We start from the raw sequence: 21215 nt of genomic DNA on the forward strand, positions 1-21215 counted from the left end.
TTTGTCTCGAGCTCATACTCCGAAATTCCCCGCCTCCTCTCTCTCCCTCTCTCTCTCTTTTTTCCTCAGAACAGATTGTTGCTCGACCTGATATATCACCAGACGCACAAAGGTTTAATTCACATACTCTTAATGCGTTGCAAGTCCAGTCATTTGTATAAACGCCTGCAGGGATCAAATTGCCTGGATAAGATCCATTTCTCCTCAATTGACAGAGTTATTTTTTTTTAATCTCGCATTATTTTGTTTTTTGTGCACAACTGCAGCTTCGGAGGAAACCACACAACACATCTTAAAGCCGCTTTTGCTTTGGGAATTCAGCGCGTAATGGTGATCGCCAGTGGCCACTGACTATTCAAACCTGTTTCCACCCTACCTGGATTTAAAACCCAAAATGCAGCTCGTTTTGTATGCATCGGTACTGTTTTGTTTAAAATACGTGGTCGCGGATATTAAAGAACTAAACTCAAATGTCGCGGAAACGAATCTCAAATGTCCGGAGCGCTGCGATGTGAGCAAGTGTCCGAGTCCGAGCTGTCCGAGCGGTTATGTTCCCGACCGCTGTAACTGCTGTCTGGTGTGCGCTCAGGGCGAGGGCGAACCCTGCGGGCGCAAGGATGATTTGCCCTGCGGGGACGGGCTGGAGTGCAAGCATCCGTCTGGAAGGAGACTGTCTAAAGGTGTGTGTCAGTGCAGGTACAGCAGTAAAGTGTGCGGCAGTGACGGGAACACATACGGTAACATCTGCCAGCTGAAAGCAGTCAGAAGAAAAGCACAGCAGCAGGGTCTGCCCGGAGTCACCAACTTACACAAAGGACCCTGTAAAACCAATCAAGGTATGCTATTTGTGAATTCAATATGTTGAAAAGTAGACTATATACAAAGTTTAGGTTTGAATTTTAAAATCAATTTTATATGTGGTTATACATACAGTATACACACATGATGAGTTCTTGGAACTTCAGCTGAAACCTCGAAAGGCTGCTTGAAAAAAAGCCAAGACCACATTTTTTGCACATTCAAGGCAAAGCAAAGTGTGACTTTGAAAATGCTACAACAATTTATTTCGTTTTTTGGTCACAAAACCATTCCCATATGTAACTTATAAGTACATTACTATATACTTTTGATGAGTTTATTCTACAATGTAAAAAAAACACTTTAGAGTAAGTGGCTCTAAACTTTCAAAAAATATAGTGTATGCAGTATGTGACCCTGACTGTGAAAAATTTTCATAATCTAGTTATTTAGAATCATCAAAGTTTGATCTTAATCCCTGATTTCACATTGATTTCAATCATTGACATGCCCTAATCAAAATTAAAGATATCAATGACATATTTTACAGATTTTGTGACAGCTTTTGTACCATTTTTTGTAAGTCAGCTGTTGAAGTGCAGACGATTAACTCCAATAGCAACACCACATAAACTTTAATCAGATAATCCTAAACTGACATATTGAACAGTTGACCTCTGACCTTAAACTTGACAAACAAATGGCCAGTCCAGATTTCTCATCCACAGACATGTAAGAGGAAACAGAACCACTTTGTGTTCTGTAGATCAGCCACGATTTCCTGTGGTGCCCTTTTGTGCTTATCTTGGACAGGCCCTTATTACCAACACCCTATCTTTTATCATTAAAAGAAACTGGCTCTTGATCAGCAATACAATGTTATTTTCGGGGAAGAGGGAGGAGTCAGCAATTGGAAATGGTACCACCTCTCTGGAGATCTGCTATCTGTAAGAGGTGACCACAAACTGGCTTCTGGCGGAGAGAAATTAGGTGTAACAAAAGCAATGACCTGGTCAGAAATTCCCAAGAAGCAAATTCGGAAAGTCAGAGTGGGCAAGGACATTTCCGGTGACTCTGTCTGTGCTGTGCTTGATAGCGTTCCTCAACACAAAATAAGAAAGCCAGGTTTAAAGGGACACTCCACTTTTTAAAAATATGCACATTTTCCAGCTTCCCTAGAGTTAAAAATTAGATTTTTACTGTTTTGGAATCCATTCCTCTTTTTTTTCCGAACTCCGGGTCTGGCGCTACAACTTTTAGCATAGCTTAGCACAATTCACTGAATCTGATTAGACCATTAGCACTGCACAAAAAAATAACCAAAGAGTTGCGAATTTTTCATATTTAAAGCAACACCAAAGAGTTTTGGCTCTTTGCTCCCCCTACAGGTTAGAAGCGTAATTGTCCATTACCCGCTGTCATAAATACTGAGGCATAGCTGGCTCTGATTGGATTGTAGGTCTGCCGTAAAGCAAGTTTTTGTAGTATTCACTCGGACTACAGGACCACTACCCGACGTTTGGAAACTTATTTAGTGCGGTTTTGGCCGATAGAGGGCTGCAAAGCGAATGTGAAAGTGCTGTTCACCCTGTTTAGAGTGGATGAATGACTGAAACTGTTTTGGAAGCGTTATTTTAAGGTAAAAAAAACTCTTTGGTGTTGCTTTAAAACTTGACTCTTCTGTAGTTACATCGTGTACTAAGACTGACGGAAAATTAAAATTTAAAGCGATTTTCTAGGCAGATATGGCCAGGAACTATACTCTCATTCTGGCGTAATAATCAAGGACTTTGCTGATGTAACATGGCTGCAGCAGGCGTAGTGATATTACGCACTGCCCAAAAATAGTCCCCTGCCATTGAAAGTAACTAATGGGACTATTTCAGCTCCAGCGTAATATCATTGTGCCTCCTGCAGCCATGTTACAGCAGCAAAGTCCTTTATTATTACGCCAGAATGAGAGTATAGTTCCTGGCCATATCTGCCTAGAAAATCACTTTTAATTTTAATTTTCCGTCAGTCTTAGTACACGATGTAACTACAGAAGAGTCAAGTTTTAAATTGGAAAAATATCCAAATCTCTTTGGTTATTTTTTAGTGCGATGCTAATGGTCTAATCAGATTCAATGGATTGTGCTAAGCTATGCTAAAAGTGGTAGCGCCAGACCCGGAGATCAGCTGAATTGATTCCAAGACAGTAAAAATCAAATGTTTAACTCTAGAGGAGCTGGAAAATGAGCATATTTTCAAAAAAAGTGGAGTGTCCCGTTAAAGAAGCCAAGATGGTAACTGTCCCAACCCATGGGTTACTGTTGGTCTGCTGTGCTTTTGCTCAAACTGGTGTATATTCAGTAAATTACTATAGTGAGCCAGACCCAAAGTAATGTGTGTGACATGACCTTACTCAGTCATTATTAAATATATCAAGGTTATCTTGTCATAGAATGTTATTTACATTATGGGGCTGTTTCCCAGACAGGGCTTATCCCAGTCCCAGACTAAAATGCATGTTTGAGCTGCCTTAATTTATAAATATGGTGCACTGACATCTCAGTACTGTAGTTTTGTCTCAAGATGCACACCAGTGTTGTTTTTGGTAATGTTTGTAAGAACTACTTAAATGTCCTAATATAACCAAGGCCTAGTCCTGGATTGTCCTAAACCCTGTCTGGGAAACCACCCATGGGTTTATGTACAAAACAGTAACCTACTTTAGCTGGGTTTCTTAGACTGGCTCACATATTCTTTCATTTTATTATTACACTTAATAATAGGAAAACACAAAACATCACAAATATTATATAAAGTAACCTAATGTCTAAGTAAGAGACGCTGCTTTGCAGTTTTCCACCAGACTGTATGTTCAGCTGCCCCTTATGTGTCTGGTCTGCTCATCACTCCAGGCTGGAAAATACGAATGCGAGGAAACTATTGTGAGCATGTTTAGACATTCATCATCTCTGCTTTATGCTGAATGACTGAATTTGGTAGCATTTCTTAGTGCGATTCCTGTTATTGTCAGAATGAATTTACAAAGATTCCAAGTGGAATGAGAGTGACTTCATGAAATATGCTCCGTGATGCATCCGTACTGGAATGTGTTTTTCTGTGGGCCGTTTAATTTAAATAATAATTAACAGTGCCGTGATTTATTATATGCTTGCTGTGATCCCTTTAAACTTCAAAATGACACTGCAAAAATTACTTTCTTATTTAGTATTTTTGTTTTCCAGTATGAACATCTATAAATAAAAATCAATTAAGATGCATTTTCTTACCCCATTGGCAGATTTATTTGCTTGTTTTAAGCACTAATTCACTTTGATTTATTAATTTTATTTTGATGCAATAGAAATAATGAGACGATTAAAGGGACACTCCACTTTTAAAAAAAAATATGCTCATTTTCCGGCTCCCCTAGAGTTAAACATTTGATTCTTACCGTTTTGGAATCCATTCAGCTGATCTTTGGCGCTAGCACTTTTAGCATAGCTTAGCACAATTCATTGAATCTGATTAGACCATAAACATCGTGCCTAAAAAATAACCAAAGAGTTTCGATATTTTTTCTATTAAACTTTTGATTTTTACCGTTTTGGAATCCATTCAGTCGATCTCCGGGTCTGGCGCTTGCACTTTTAGCATAGCTTAGCATAATTCATTGAATCTAATTAGACCATTAGCAACGCACAAAAAAAACCTAAAAAGTTTCGATATTTTTCCTATTTTAAACTGTAGTTACATTGTGTACCAAGACAGACGTAAAAGCTGCGATTTTCTAGGCAGATATGGCTAGGAACTATATAGAATAGTCCCCCTTGGTTAATTTCAATGCCAGGGGACTATTTTCGGGCAGTGCGTAATATCACTACGCCTGCTTCAGCCATGTTACAGCAGCAAAGTCCTTGATTATTACGCCAGTTTGAGAGTATAGTTATTAACCACATCTGCCTAGAAAATCACAGCTTTTAATTTTCCGTTGATCTTATTATATGATGAAACTACAGAAGAGTCAAGTTTAAAATAAGAAAAATATCGAAACTTTTTAGGTTTTTTTAGTGCGTTGCTAATGGTCTAATTAGATTCAATGAATTATGCTAAGCTATGCTAAAAGTGCAAGCGCCAGACCCGGAGATCAGCTGAATGGATTCCAAAACGGTAAAAATCAAATGTTTAACTCTAGTGTAAAAAAAGTGTAATGTCCCTTTAAAACATAATAAGTATGGAGCTGTAAAATTTATGTAGAAGTAAAATGATCTGCATTTGATGAGAAATCTGATGAGATTTGATTTGTTCATTTAATGTGAACTATTTAAGTTAAACTCGAAATGTTAATAATGTTGTTGATAACTTTTGATTATTACTTCTGATTGCAGACTTGGCAAATCTGAGCTCAGTTTGAAACATTGTTGAGATCTGGACTAAAACTTACTGAATGGGGACATTTGTACAGTCTTTTTGAGTGTTAAGATATTAAAGAGATCACCATCTGTGGTGTTTCTTTCTAATGGGCATACATACCAAAAAGGCAAGCCAATGCATGTCATGTTGGTGATGCTTTGAACCGTATCAGAAATGCAATTCATTCACTGACGCCAAAACTAATGACAACATTGGAATGATGATTTGCAAAACTGCCTGCAAGAGAGACAGAAAACCATTCAGAGAGTTCACTAAAGAAGACCGAAAGAGGTACTGGAGGCATTTTAAGTTCGTTTGACAATCAGGGAGTGTACAGAGGTTGTGTCTGTGCCAATACGGTCACAGGAAACAGCATATCATTTAAAGGGAAAAACCACCCAGAAAAAAACATGCCCTAATAACATAACTTCACCTATTAAACACAGCATCTCTCCAATCTCTTTCACACACTGCATAGGCACACATTGTATACTCGACACAAACTCACGCAACCGTAAAAACCACCTACTGATTTTAGACGCAATTATAGACCAACATTTCCTGTGTTTAAAAAAAGACTTTTCTACAACTAGCATCATTCCATGCCATCTGGGTCTACAGGAAAGTATTTAAACATGCCATGCGTGCTAATGATGTGTTCCTGTAGCGGTTGTAAGGCCAAAGTCATGGGTCGGATTCCCAGACAGCACACATACTTATACAGTATGTACGCTTCAGTGAAGATGATGGTCAAAAAATGGTGCCTAGATGTCACTGTGGCAGTACCCTTTAAAGAGGTCCCAATTTGTACTATTTAGGTACAGATATGTATAGATTTGGTACCATTATGTCCCTTTGAGGTACTAATATGAACTGTTTTGGTGCAAAGGTGTACTTTTTGAAAGGGGATTTCTTTCTGCTTTTATAGGTCCCACACATCCCAGCAGCCCAAGGTTCAAATTCAACTTCATTGCTGACGTGGTAGAGAAGATCGCCCCTGCTGTGGTGCACATTGAGCTGTTCCTCAAGTAAGTCCAACACCAAAAACGCAAACACACACGGTGATGCAGCCTTCTGTACAAAACTGTCAGGAGGGAATGTGAGGAAAGGAGGAAGGTGCTTTGTAAACACAGCTGCGCGAGAGCCGCTGCTGTCTGTAGTCTTAAACCGAAAGTGAAGTTTATTTTGTCACTTCTGCCCCCAGCCATCCCCTCTTTGGCCGGACAGTTCAACTGTCGAGTGGATCAGGCTTTGTTATGTCTGAGACGGGGCTCATTGTCACCAATGCACATGTGGTGTCCAGCACCACGCCCGTTTCGGGTCACCAGAGACTCAAAGTACAGATGCGTGATGGAGACGTGTACGATGCCACCATCAAAGACATCGACAAGAAGTCAGACATCGCCACTATCAAAATCAACCCACATGTAAGATGAACAAGAATTTAAAATCTTTATAACATAAAGGGAAATGACTACTGTTGTTTAATTGATTACCTCCTTCCACCCGGTTTGCAGAAAAAGTTGTCTGTTTTATTACTGGGTCACTCTGCAGACCTGCGACCGGGGGAGTTTGTGGTGGCCATTGGGAGTCCTTTTGCACTGCAGAACACAGTGACTACAGGAATTGTCAGCACAGCACAGAGAGATGGGAAAGAACTGGGCCTCCGTGACTCAGACATGGACTACATCCAGACCGACGCGATCATTAACGTAAGACACAGAACACAACAACAGATGTTAGGAATCTTACTAGTTGTTATTCTGACCTCAAGATAACATCTGAAATTCATTTTTGACGTCACTTCGATGTCAGTTTAGGGTGTTTCCACACATGTTGGTGCGCACCGTGGTGCGCCCTCGGAGCACACCAGATTACATTATATCATTTTTCAGTTATGCAAACACGAACCGCACTATGTTTTACCGTATTCTAAATGCCACACCGTACACCATGTGACCCCTGTCGCTCGCCGTTTTTTGTTGATCCTGGATCAACATTTTAATCAAAGATACCCCAACTTACCCTTAACTCAAACCCTAACCATTTTTAAACCCTCAAATTTGTGTGAAATAATAGTTTGAGGAGTATTTCTTAAAAGCCACCCCACACATGTTTCTATGACAACCAGATATGGAGATAAACGCAGTGGATAAGACACTCGCCTTTGATGTGAGAGACCCGGGTTCGAATCCACTGTGACACACCATTGTGTCCCTGAGCAAGACACTTAACCCATAGTTGCTCCAGAGGCGTGCGACTTCTGACATATTTAGCAATTGTAAGTCGCTTTGGATAAAAGCGTCAGCTAAATGAATAAGTACGTAAGTAAATAAACGATGCACGTCTTTGCGAAGTTTCTTTGCTTTCGTGCGAAATTGCGCAACTGATCTATTAAAGCCCTTCTCACGGTGCAGTTTGCTAAACATACCGTAAATGTCACTATTTTTGTGTGTGGAGGACAGCTGTGCATTTATGAAATCATCAGCTCATACCTCCAGGAGACAGCGAATCTCTCCAACGGACCAAGATTGCCCTGTTTTGCCACCAGAGTTTGGCGACAGCCGCTCCGAGACCCCCTGTTTCGAGTGGTCTCGAAAGCGGTCCAATTTATATTTTGGCCCTGATCTACAATCACTTGGATAAATAATAATGTAAAATAATTACAATCATTTGAACACCAATTATTAATTTTAATTGATTTTCTTTTTTTCTCAGTATGGAAACTCAGGTGGACCACTTGTTAATTTGGTAATTATTTTATCTATCTCTGACATTAGACTTAATGCTGAAACATATGGATTTTGTATTTGATAGTTCTTCATTTATCTTCTGTAAGGATGGAGAGGTGATTGGTATCAACACCCTGAAGGTGGCTGCAGGAATCTCCTTTGCCATTCCTTCGGACAGAATCACCCGCTTCTTAAATGATTCCCTGGGAAAGCAAAACAAAGGTACATGGAGCATACTCCTAAACATAAAGGTGCTACTTCAACATCATGCCATGGAAGAATCATATATAGATCCCCAAAGAACCATTCTTCAAAGTTCATATGAGAACAGATGAAGAGCTCAGATGCAAAACCCTGACATGTTTTCTTGTAAATGAGCATTTTTATCAGACTCTGCCAACAAACCAGCATTTCTGAGTAGCCTGAAGGTGGGATTAAGTGGATTTGAAATGAAAGTATTTGATGAACCTACATTCACCTAAAGGATTATTAGGAATACCTGTTAAATTTCTCATTAATGCAATTATCTAGTCAACCAATCACATGGCAGTTGCTTCAATGCATTTAGGGGTGTGGTCCTGGTCAAGACACTCTACTGAACTCCAAACTGAATGTCAGAATGGGAAAGCAAGGTGATTTAAGCAATTTTGGGTGTGGCATGGTTGTTGGTGCCAGATGGGCCGGTCTGAGTATTTCATAATCTGAAATACTCAAAAATTCCTCAATTTCTTTCGTACCTTTTTATATAAACCTTTTTCCTCTTCAGAAAGGTTATTCGATTGTTAAATGTTCTTTATGGAACCATGCAACCAAAAACAGTTCTTCTATGGCATCGTGTAGCACCTTGATTTTGTTGTGTTCACAGTATGAACTTTCTGATACTAAACGTGTATGCTTTGTTCTCACGTGATTGAATGTGTTAACCCAAGTGTCATGTTTCAGAGGCGAGATCAGTGAAGAAACGATTCATTGGGATTCGAATGCTCACCATCACAGAAGGGTGAGTGTCCTTCTCTACAAGCTACAGATTAACACGCAATATGTATAAATATGCATCCATGTGCCACTAAGACATTGTATGTGTGGGTGTATGTAAGTTACTCTGTCTGTCTCTTCCAGGCTCGTGGAAGAGCTGAGACAGCAGAATCCAGATTTTCCTGATGTCAGCAGTGGGATCTATGTTCATGAAGTGGTTCCTCACTCCCCAGCTCAAAAGTAAGCATCCGCCAAACCAGATGGTTTGCAGGCTTTAATTATGGCTGTACTGCTGGATCTCTCAGCAGAGCAGTTTATCTCAGTCTGTGTCCTGTTCACACTGAAGATCATAACTGAGATCAAAGACATTAAATGTTAACAGTTGAAATTAACAGTTAGTAGGATTAATAACTGGTGTTAAAGGGACACTCCACTTTTTTTTGAAAATATGCTCATTTTCAGCTCCCCTAGAGTTAAACATTTGATTCTTACCGTTTTGGAATCCATTCAGCTGATCTCCGGGTCTGACGCTTACACTTTTAGCATAGCTTAGCACAATCCATTGAATCTGATTAGACCATTAGCATCCTGTTAAAAAATAACCAAAGAGTTTCCATATTTTTCCTATTTAAAACTTGACTCTTCTGTAGTTACATCGTGTACTAAGACCGACAGAAAATTAAAAGTTGCGATTTTCTAGGCAGACATGGCTAGAACTGTACTCTCAAAATGGAGTAATAATCTATTGAAAGGAACCAAGGGGGGTTGTCTTCCTTTGTTTTTGAATTCACGGATGCAATTCATATGAAATTTGTAACTAGATTGCCTTATTTCTAGTTGTAAAATTTCTAGCCTGCTAAATAAAACAATGTCAACATGAATTGATTATTTTACATGTCCATATGGATTCCAGAGGGGGCATCAAAGATGGTGACATCATAGTTAAGTTGAATGGAGAGCCGCTGATGAGCACCAGTGACCTGAAGGAAGCGCTCAATGAAGACACGATCCTGCTGCTGGAGGTGCGGCGAGGCAACGACGATCTGCTCTTTAACATTGAGCCCGATGTTATCATGGAGTGATGCCATCCTTCACTCAGAATGTAAATCATCAAAGACGACATTGGTTACTCATTCATGACCAAGGAGATGTGAAATGGTGCATCCTAATAAGTAACAACTTTTACAAGCAGAGAGAAAGCAAACAGTCACATTAAATCTTTGCAAAGAGAGTTTTTTTCATGATAGCACTATCTCTCATTCAAGCACATTGAATGATTTAGCTCATGGCAAATATGGAAACTTTCAGTACTGTAATTTGTAAAGATGACAAAGCTGGTGAGATTTGTGAAGTTTCTGCTTTTGTGCCAGAAATGGTCAATCCACAATGAAATGTCAGGAGGAAGATCTTTTAAAGAAATTTCATCTAATTAAATGTATAGTTTTTATATGAATATCATAAAAAGTGAAACCTTGTAAATTAATATGTGGATTGAAATATGTGTCGTTCCTCTTCCTCAACATAAATGCTGGATCTGCATTGTGGCACCAGTGGCATGAATTCATTGCTGTGCAAGGATCTGTTATGTTTTATATTATTAAGAGTGACATTTTTGATTTTTTTTGTAAGCAGAGACCAAAATAAGACTCTGTTTTATTATCTGTTGACGATCAATTTGTATGCTTTTTTTTAAAACGAGAAATCTTCATTAAATGCAATTTAATGATTGTGGATTTACACATTTTTATACATCTTCATATTTTGTTACTCTTCAGATTTTAAAATAAAATTGAAAAAAATCACAGTGGCTAAAAAGAGCGCTCAATCTTACTCTAGCTCGAACCAATAGTGTTCGGCGCGGCCTATTCATGAATATCAGTCATGTGACCTTTTACGTCATTCCAGTTGCCTGGCGCCTGAGCACCTAACGAGTACCAAAAAAAAAAATTAAAAAAAAAAAAAAAACCTAACGAGTACCAGTAGGCTACTGACAACCATTGGCTAGCTCGCTACGTTTTACGGATTTCTTATCTTTTAATGTCTATGATTCTTACGGATACGGGAAATGACTAAGAAAGACAACATTTCGCCCCTCGACTGTCATGAAAATATCTTGGTTAGGGTGTGATGCCTAATCGATCCCTGATGCGTTCTTCCAGCCGCTGTCCGCTGCTCCGAACTACCACTATTTTTACAACACTAAGAAGGCACGACACAACATGAAACTTTGCTCGAAGTATCACCTGGATCTCTACACATGAACGCGAGCCTTGAGAACATTGTTTGTGTACACAGAGTTTACTAAAAAGAAAGGTTTTGAACAACTGACTTTGGTTGTTATGGTGTCTGCTCGCCATCTTTACAGATTGCCTGGAACGTGGCATTAGTTGTTTTAAGGGGGTCGCACACCGGACGAGAAGTGTCGCGTCACGTCTAGGACAACTCGAAGGTACACCGGAAGTGCACATTAAATAGCGCAAGCTTAGTCGGATAGCGTCTACTTCAAAATACAAAATATACATTAGCAGACAATGTTAATCGTTAATGATTTGGGACAAATATGATGTTATTTAATGTTAAACTATGTGAGTGGTGCGACAGGGATGTGAGCAGTTCATTGAAAATAATGTGTTCTGTTTTTAGATTCATGGCGTGGCGCTGCGCTTCTCGTCCGGTGTGCGACCCCCTTAATAGTCTTCATATTAGAGTCAAGTTTATTTTGCTTAATGGGGGGAAATGGGGCTAAGTGATTCAATATTAGTCATTATTTGGGTTATTAATACACATGGATGAAATACTTCTCAGTATTTTCCAGTTCACAAAGCTTTTTCTCCAGTTCTCTAAGTCTGGACAGGACCTGGTTCAAAAAATCCAGACATGACACATGGGTGCATATTTTAAGAAGAACTGGGTGATCTTTCCATAACAATCAATCTTATTCCTTATTCTGTTTTTTTTACGTGTGTCACTAAAATTTGTGCATTCTCCTGTGGTGTCAGTATTATTATCTAAAAAATGTTGGGTTACTGTTTAACCCAATGGATTAAAACAACCCAGCATTTTGAGTTGAAGCAAGCCAGCATAGATTACATTAAATTACACAATTGTGTTTGCTTTATATAAGGATAATTCTTAACATTACTGGTGCATGTAGAGTCAAAGTAATTCATTTAGTTTAAAAAAAAATACTGATCTCTGCCTTGGTTTGAAGTGTGCACTATAGGTTTATCAATCTGACATTGTGTCAAAAAGGGACCAACCTGTTGAGTTGTAATTGTGAACTATTCTGGATTGTTTTAACGCATTTGTTCAAATCCAAAAAAAAAAAAGGGTTAATTTAAACCCAATAGCTGGGATTGTCTCTTTCTGACCCAACCCTGGTTGAAAACAACCCAGCATTTTTAATAAAAGTCAATTAAAACAGTCAATAAACATTAATAAAAAGTTAAATAAATGTTAATAAAAGTTGTCTTACATGCCAAAGTCTTAGAAAAAAAGACTTAAATGATCCAAACTGTGTGTATAGTGGAACATGCTGTATGTTTAAACCCAAAATATGCCCACATTAAATATTGGCAAGCTGACTAGGCTAAATTGCCTCCACTCTTAACTAGCCTACAATTTTGTGTTTTCTGAGATGAAGGGCTTTAGGGAATATATATATACACCATAGAAATGCAGCCATGTTGTGGTCTAACCAAAATTCTGCTTTTGGTGCATTTTTTCCATTTCATCCTATTTCTAAATACCTAAAGTATTTAAAGTCACCACTTGTACCCCACACACCAGACGCATGCCACGTGTAGACCAACGCAAGCACACATTCTTTTCTTTAGATTGTGATTGACAGGATCAGATAAAAACATGCTCCGCCCAAAACTTTAAATTAGATCCTAAACTCCACCATTATGTATTATATTACTCTGGTCGCCTTTTCAGACCCAACACATTAACAAAAACAAACCAATACATAAAAAGTCAGCCTGTTTGAAAAGGCAGCCAAAATGGGTTAAAATATATTACTGGGTACTATAAGCTAAAGAGATGTAAATTAAGAAAAAACACAAGATCTATGATACAAAGGTGTGTTGTGCAGCCAACTATTAACTATCAAAATATTTTTACTTTGCTTACAAGCCTAATTACAAAGTGCCAAAAGTCATACCTCATATACAAATAATGTTGCAATTTGCACTAAGCAAAATAAGCATTACAGCTACATACTGTACAATATTGGTTCATCTGTTGTAGTACCATCTTTTTGATTTTTCTCTTCCCACGACTATCAAACACACTCATCTAATTGAATTTTGATTAAAAACCACAAAGAAATAGAAACTTAGGAATAATAAATATAATTTATGAACTAATATAAGTAAATTGCCACACAAAGCAGAGCGCTAAGGACTTGTACCACAAGATCTAAACCACATGATGTGACTATGGAGGAAAATCAAAGTTGAGTCAGATAAACAGCCAAATATCATTATGGCGACAGATGACTGGTTGTGTTTGGAGTTGGGATATTACCGGACTGTTGTGGATGAAGTCCTATGCCAAGTGGCTGAACTTGGAACGGATCTCGCTCTGTACAAATAGGGTAAACAAAGACAAGGCGTGAAAAAGTTAAATAAACAAAGATGTGTTACACAGGGTGTGTGTGCTCTAATAATAATCAACTACAGTTTCAAGTGTGGCCATTGGGTTACACACAGAAAATATGTTGAAAATACTTGATTCACCATAACAATAATGCCTTTGGCAAACACTTATCCAAAGCTTTGTTAAACTTATAACTTATCCAAATAGTAAGGGGAGATTCCCAAAGAAGCCACAGGGCAATAGGTTTGTGTGTGTGTGTGTGTGTGTAACAGTGGCATGATCCTCCTGAACATAAACACAAACCTAACACTGAAGTCCACACTAATCCAGGGACAATCTCTTGAGTCCACCTCGTGTAAATGTGTGGAATGCAATAGGATTGACTAACACTTTCTATACAAAAAAGACAAAGAGACAGAGCAACAAACAGCAATATAAAGACAACTAAGAACAGGTGAATGCATGAAAGAGGAAAAACGGTATAATGTTAAAAGTCTGTCATTTCAGAGAATTGTTTCTAAACACATCACAAAGATTGTGAACTATGTAGTATTGAATTATGCATTTAGGGGCAGTTCACATTATGCGTCTTTTGGATTATTTGGGCAGGGATAAAACAGTGGCTCGATGACGCACTGGAGTCACCGAGCCTGGCCCCGCCCCTACAACAATACGCACAACCGGTGCAACATCATAGAATGTATCTGGTTCACGCCCACTTTTGGGGGAAAACAAACTAGACCTCCCATTGACTTCCATACAAAATAGCGGAATAAAGCAATGTTCATACAATTTATTCGTACCTCATTGGGTCAACAGGGAAGACAGTAAATGATTTTACTTCGTATTTGAAAGTTACTTCGTATTTATATATTATGTCTTTATATTTAGAGTACTGAGTAAACTTTTCCGTCCAGCCATACAACTAACTGGCTTAGCGATATCAGCAATCACTGGATGGCGTTGTTACACAAATTTGACGCTGTGAGAATGAAAGGGACATGTTTTTATATTGACCAAATTAAATCTGTTAATGTATCTTTCGCGCTCTATAGCAGGCAGGGTGGACAGATAAATACTCGACCTGTTTAATCTGAGTGATTTCATAAGTTATTTACGCCTGCCGGCTGTGTACAAACGTTTCTTTATTCCGCTATTTTGTATGGAAGTCAATGGGAAGTCTGATTTGTTTTCCCCCAAAAAGGGGCGGTGACGAAATTTACAGTCAAGTTCCCGGATGTGCCGGTAGTCCGTGGGTGCGTTCCACTCCAGTTTTAGACACACACTCGCGAACTTCCCTATAGGCACTTCCCCTCGGGGGAATCCCTGTCGCCATTTTGAAGTGCGTTCCACTTCGTCAAGTGGACGAGGGAAGTTTGTATGGACAGACCCTCGCTCCCTCGATTTTGACCGAGGGAGCGAGTCTGCTTCATATGTACACTTCATGCAGCTTCATATCCCACAATCCAACACGATTGTGACGTCACTTCAGCAACTCGCGCTTTGCACATGGAGGGGGCGGTCTCCACTTTCCATGTGATCAAGGGCTTAGGGCGATCCATTTGAACCCACTTCAAGTGTTCTAGCAGTAGTGGGCACTCGTACAACGTAAGCAATGACGTACATCCGAGTGAACGAGACTGAGGGAAGTTAGCGAGGGAAGTTCATAAAAAAACGAACTGGAACGCAGGGCGTATCGCGAGCATCTGCGGAAAGTAGAAAAGACATCTTTCCTGTTAGTGGGCGTGGTTTAGCACTGACAATGGACACGCCTCCAGCATTTGAGAGCAGACAATGCCGCTTATTTTTATGGATTGTGATAACTTATTTTATTTACTTGGCATTTTTACCATACAAATTTGGCTGGGTGGTTCATAACAAAATAAAGTAGATTACCTTAGTTTTCAACAAAGTATTCAAAGAGTTCCGTTTAGCCACTAGCCAGCCTATTAAACAGGGACCGGAAGTTAATTTCCATCCAGGCTTAACTGTGACAACGAGCATGCATCTGATGAAACCAGATTCCACTAAACAATTTACACAGAAAGCACCTTGAAATACTTTTCTTTGTTAAACCTTGTTATTTATCTTAATACTCTATGGGACTGATTTCAAGATCAACAATTACATTCCTCTATCTCAATTTAGCTTTGCATACTTTGGTCAAGGGCAACATTGAAACAGCCTTGCATCCCAAACACCCAGAAAAACTATTTAAGGCACTGATATGAACTATTAACGTATCACTATATCATACCAAAACAATTCAACAGATCCAGAAATGCAACCAGTGATGGGTTTAAAAAAACCTAGCTGATTTTACTCAGCAGCACATCAATCTCACACCCCAGCATCACTCATTTAGTGTAAACAGTATTGTTGATTATAACCGGAGGACTGCAGTTTTGTTGTGTTAAATCACACATTGTAGCACGCTTGTTGTGTTGTCCCAGTGTTAATCATTCCCACCTGCATTCACCATGCACTTTAACTTCACCCAAAACCATGAGACGAGGTTAACACCTGTGTCGATGCATCGCACAATCATCTTAAAATGGGGAAAAGCTTTCTCTGTATAACAGTAATATACAGTTTTTGTAGTAGCCTATAGTATGAATGTGATCTTTAGACTATCAAACAGCAGTGTCATTTGTCAACAGTCAATATACACTTTAACATAGGGTATTTTCATGATCAAAATTTATTTGGATACAAAGTTATTATTGTAAAAACATTAGTATACAGAACATTTAAAATCATTTACCCTCCATCCAAATGTCATTGTGCAACATCATACATATTTTAATTCATTTTTTTACAGGGTTCCCACACCTTTGTTAACTTCAAATTCAAGGACCTTTCAAGGATTTTCCAGGTCCAATACCCACAAATTCAAGGACTAAATGTGGGGACACATTTCAAGTGAGAGCAAGGTTACATTGTGTTACCTTTTAAGATACATTGTTACAGTTCCCTTTTGAGGGAACTCGCGCTGCGTCACTGCGGTGACACTTTGGGGAGCTTCCAGGGGTAAGTGCATCTAAATGTGTACATCAAATTCAACCAATGGTGAGGCTTTAAAACAAAGACAGGGTGACGCGGGAGCCAGGAAATATATCACTATCTGAAATATTGCGAAAGACGGCGTTACAGGGATGCAGAAAGTATGGCAAGGGAGACACAGCATCTCATTCCCTTCTCAGGGAACAACAGTTACATACGTAACCCAAGACGTTTTCATGTGTCAAACAGAACTATGCAAAAAAGCATTTTGGTTTGAATCCAGATTTGCATACAGAAGATATAAGCATTTACAGCGAACAGTTTAGCATGTGTGCTTAAAGGGATAGAAATTTTATGATATTATCCTACACTACACAGGAAATAATATGGATTTTTCCCCAGAAAACTTCTTGCATAAAATAGATTCAAGCACTATTAATGACCTGTATCTATGTATGTATATTTTCAAAAACATCCCAGGGCCTTGAATTTTTCCACCAGATTCACAAACTTTCAAAGATTTAAAGAACCTGTGGGAACCCTGTTTTTAGTATTTTTAATTCAATGCAAAAATCAACATGATAAAAAAATGAACCACAATTTCGATAACAAATGAACATTAATATTATGAGATGCAATACTGCTAAAATGTGTACTGATTTTTAAAAGGGTGGTTTCCCAAACAGAGATTAGTTTAAGCCAGGACTAGTCCTTAGTTTAATTATGAAATATAATTAGTTTTAACAAACATGCCTTGCTAAAACATTACTTGTGTGCATTTTGAGGGAAAACACTGATGAATTTTTTAGATATGGCTGTGCAAGATATTTTCAGTTTGGACAGCTCTTACATTTATTATAGTATAGGACTAGTCTAATCCTTGTCTGGGAAACTGCCCCGAACACTTGCAACAATAATTAAACCGTTTCATGTTTATACCGAAAATCACATGTATTTAATGTCAAATCAAATATACGGGTTTATATATTTAGCACAAAAAAAAGTGCTATACATTTATTTTGATACGTGGTTGATAAATGGTTACCCACTCAATGTTGAATTAGGGGAGAACCGGGGCGAAGGTAACGCAGGGCAAAAGTAACAAAGCGATTTTCTTAGAGCCCTGACTACATTTTCAGGTCCAGAAAGCTTTTTTGAGCATGAAAAGTAAATTACTGAAGCTATATTTTTTTCTAATAACGCGTTGTGTTTCTGGTTTCATGCTTTACAGAACTGATCGATCTATTTAGTGCTGTAACACTTCTTGAGTTTTTCCAAAATAAAAGTAAATCGGGTTTAAATGTCAGGAAGTCCTGTCAGAACAAATTGACACTTGTTACTTTTGTCCCGATGCTAATACTGTTGCATTATGTTGAGAATTTATATTTTGCCCATTAAATTTAATTTTCATATTGTTCATACGGTTGTAAAAATGTTGTTTTTAACAGCAATTCAAGTTTGTACTGTCAGGTTGCTTTTGAAACATTTGATAAAACTGAAATAGGAGTTTACTTATTTTTTTTGCAAAGATAAATGACAAAATATGTTTGCAGTTTCATATTACGAAGGTCATAGCCAGGTATATTTAATAAAAACAAGAGTAACAAATCTACCTTGCACTGTTAAATTACTCTCATCCCAGTGGACAGGGTCGAAATTAACTTGTTGTGTAATGTGTAACTTGTTTTCAAAGTGAAATTATATTGAAGTTGTTCTAAAATGTCACTTGGTATTGATAGACCACACTTGTGAGTTATTGACCACAGCAAAAATATATCTCGGTCTAAAACAGTACCTTTTAAAATGACGTTTTTCTAAAAAAAATTAACTTTTGCCCCCACTCTCCCCTTTGCATTTAAGACAGAATTGCAAACTTATCTTTTAATACAGTTTAGCTTAGCTTGACAGGCAGAAAGATGAACAAAAATCTGCAATGGTTCTCCAGTGGTAGGGGTTACAGCTTGGCTCTAAGCGATCCAACTACAGGTTTGTCTGAACAAAACTCAGCCCACCATGATGGCCGTTCCAGAACATTCTTGCCCTGCATGACTGCGGACCACAGGTTTTTGTAAAGCTACAAGACAAAAACAAAAAAGGAGATATAAATCTCAAAGAACAAAAGTCATTAACTAAACAACAATGGAGTTGCCGGACCAAAATCATGTCAATGTAGATGTGACTTATTATGAGGAATACCTCTGAAATAATACAAGTCAAACCTAAAGTCAAACAATATCAGAGATCTTTCATAAATCAGACATTTTTTTATCAGAAACTCAGATGAGTCAGAGAAGTAACTTCCAGTAAACGTCTACTCAAACATAAACATTCACAAGTGTCTAACCCAGCAGGGGAACAAGTGAAAAGGTCTTTGTGTCAGTGGGGTGTGTGTGAAGAACAGCATGTGACTGTTCTGTCTGGCCTCTTAATTGAGATTTTTTTTTTTTAAACTGTTTGTTTGCTTAGAAATGTATGATCTGCCAAAAAAGACATCAACAGCATTGAGGGAATATGCTTAAAATACTTCAAGGATGAGTCAGTGATTGTAGAGTTTTACTGTAATAGGGATACATTTCTCACCATATTAACCTTGGTGTTTTTTGTTTTAATTAACTAGTCTGCTTTAGGGTTTTAGTTTATAGCATAACCCAAATGCCTGATAATTGATGTTTTTGTAGGTGTTGTGCAGTGTGTTTGTTTATGGTGACACACTGACTGTAATTTTCCTGTAAACATTGCATCATCACTGGCTGTCAGTATCATGAACAACTTATTTAATAGAGCGGCCAGAGAAATACAACTGTTTACAGAAAAACACATCTGTTTAGAAAATACTTTTATTTTTAAAAACTGTACATACTACTTATGAGTTAAAAAGGGTTAAAATATAATAATTTTTGGGCTAATTTTGTAGATAACTGTTACACAAGTGATGGAGTCAGAGCCGCATGTTCAGAGTCAGCAAAGGATTTGTGAATTTTTTGCTTCACTACAGTATGAAATCTCTTACCTCACCATCTGCTTTGCCAATGGGTGAGTGTAGGATGAAGTCAGGAGGAGCAACCACATCGACCAATGCCACGGCGTCATCCTTTAACTAAACAGAGATTATAAAGGCACTTTCTATTATGTATGTTTATTTAGATGAACATGCATTAAAAACACCAAGGTCATGAGTTTGGTTCCTAGTGAGCACATGGGTCAGTTTGGATATGGCCACATACATAAATGTAAATACTTTCATTTTTCAAGCATATTTTAGTGAGGCTGTCTACATACATTTAAATTACAACTACTATAAAGCCCACCTGCCCACACAGAGTGAGAATGGCTGTCTGAATGAAGTCAACCGGTTGTCGGCCAGAAAAATAACCTCCTAAAAACACAGACAGTCCAATTAAACTCAAACAGTTCCACTCATGTCTCTTACATAACAAATAACATCAAATGTGTATAGGAAACCAGGGTAGCAATCATTGGCTGACCTTGATACAGTATGGCCATGTGGTTGGTGATGGACCACAGGCCGTAGAGAGCACATAGACGCCCAAGAACTGATCTGAGACCAGCTGGAGTCTGTTCATCTTCAACCATGTCATGGAAGCGCTGCAGCACCATGTGTTCAATATAAGCAATAGCCAACGAACGACAGTAATACACCTAAAGGCAGAGAAAGATTGAGTTTAAGGAGTAAGTCCAACAATCACAGAAAGCGAATTCAAACAGGCTTGTCCAGTAAAAGGGTGACAGCATTAACAGCACAGCACAAAGACACAAGTTACCAGAAGAGAGTGTGACCTACATAAAGAAAAGCCAGGAAGTGACGGTACAATAACAGACATGACACACAGACAAAACACTTAGTGGGACGGTTACAGAGAAAATATATATACACACACAACCACAGCAATGTACTTGTGTCTGGTTGCTAGTGAATGATGCGTTGTGTTTAGTAGTTGACTTTTTTTGTAGGACAATGCACGATGAGCTCTGATGCAAAAGCCCCTAAATGCCACCTCTGTCAATAATAAAAATGATATTGACAGAATGCTCTCAGTGCATATTACACGTTCATGTTTGCAAAATCCATTAAATGAGCAAATTCAGCAAAGTCCTCTAAGTGCAGCGAAGAAGAATGGGATGAAAAAAAGTCCTGTGACAGTTTTTGCAGCACCCCATCGCCTCACTCTCAGCTAGTACATCTATCCCAGTTTATCATCAAAATGTAATTTTGACAAACACTATTTGATGAATCATGCATAACAGAACTACAAACATACATACATAATAAAAGCAAATATGATGATTTTGGATTTAATAAACACGATCTGCTTTTTGTTTCTGTCATTGATTATTCCTCCTAAGATAAGTGATTCAATACAGAACTCAGTAAGTTTACTTGAGGGTGGAGACTCAGTCTGGACAGTCTCCAATATCATTATATCATACGAACTTTTAACTGACTGCATGTTTATATGAGGTTAGACCCTCATACCAGCAACACACCCAACCATGTGCTTTCATTTCATTCTGCTTTATTACCATGTTTGATTTGGTGTGATGCTTTTACATCAGAAATGTAATGCTAATAGTTTTTAAAACATTTTGAATGTGACTTTGACCCCATGGAGTAGTTTCATAGATAGACATACTGTAGACAACTTACAGTATAGAAAGTAGATATATACATCTAACTAAATATGA

The 21215-nt window shown here is 38.3% G+C and overlaps 2 protein-coding genes across 3 annotated transcripts in view; one reads left to right on the plus strand and one right to left on the minus strand.

The window, feature by feature from the left end:
• Nucleotides 1-80: 80 nt before the first annotated feature.
• htra3b (HtrA serine peptidase 3b) lies at nt 81-10713 on the plus strand. Its single transcript, XM_065289028.2, has 9 exons — nt 81-836; nt 6128-6227; nt 6404-6626; nt 6717-6911; nt 7918-7950; nt 8039-8153; nt 8874-8931; nt 9051-9146; nt 9820-10713. Exons 1-9 carry the CDS (start codon nt 395-397, stop codon nt 9986-9988), a joined length of 1431 nt encoding a protein of 476 aa, XP_065145100.1. The 5' UTR covers nt 81-394; the 3' UTR covers nt 9989-10713.
• Nucleotides 10714-15462: 4749 nt separating this feature from the next.
• Nucleotides 15463-21215, minus strand: part of acox3 (acyl-CoA oxidase 3, pristanoyl) — a 30050-nt gene continuing 24297 nt past the window's right edge. Inside the window, exons 14-17 of one of the 2 annotated variants that reach the window (XM_073812894.1) lie at nt 19997-20171; nt 19820-19887; nt 19522-19608; nt 15463-18585 (exon numbers count right to left, since the gene is read on the minus strand). In XM_073812894.1, the coding sequence (XP_073668995.1) occupies nt 18466-18585; nt 19522-19608; nt 19820-19887; nt 19997-20171 (450 nt within the window). In that variant the 3' untranslated portion in view covers nt 15463-18465. The remainder of the gene's footprint in view (nt 18586-19521; nt 19609-19819; nt 19888-19996; nt 20172-21215) is intronic. The other variant, XM_065289025.2, reaches the window with a different exon arrangement.

Source organism: Paramisgurnus dabryanus, chromosome 2 (genome assembly GCF_030506205.2).
Source record: "Paramisgurnus dabryanus chromosome 2, PD_genome_1.1, whole genome shotgun sequence".
NCBI classification, from domain to species: Eukaryota; Metazoa; Chordata; class Actinopteri; order Cypriniformes; family Cobitidae; genus Paramisgurnus; species Paramisgurnus dabryanus.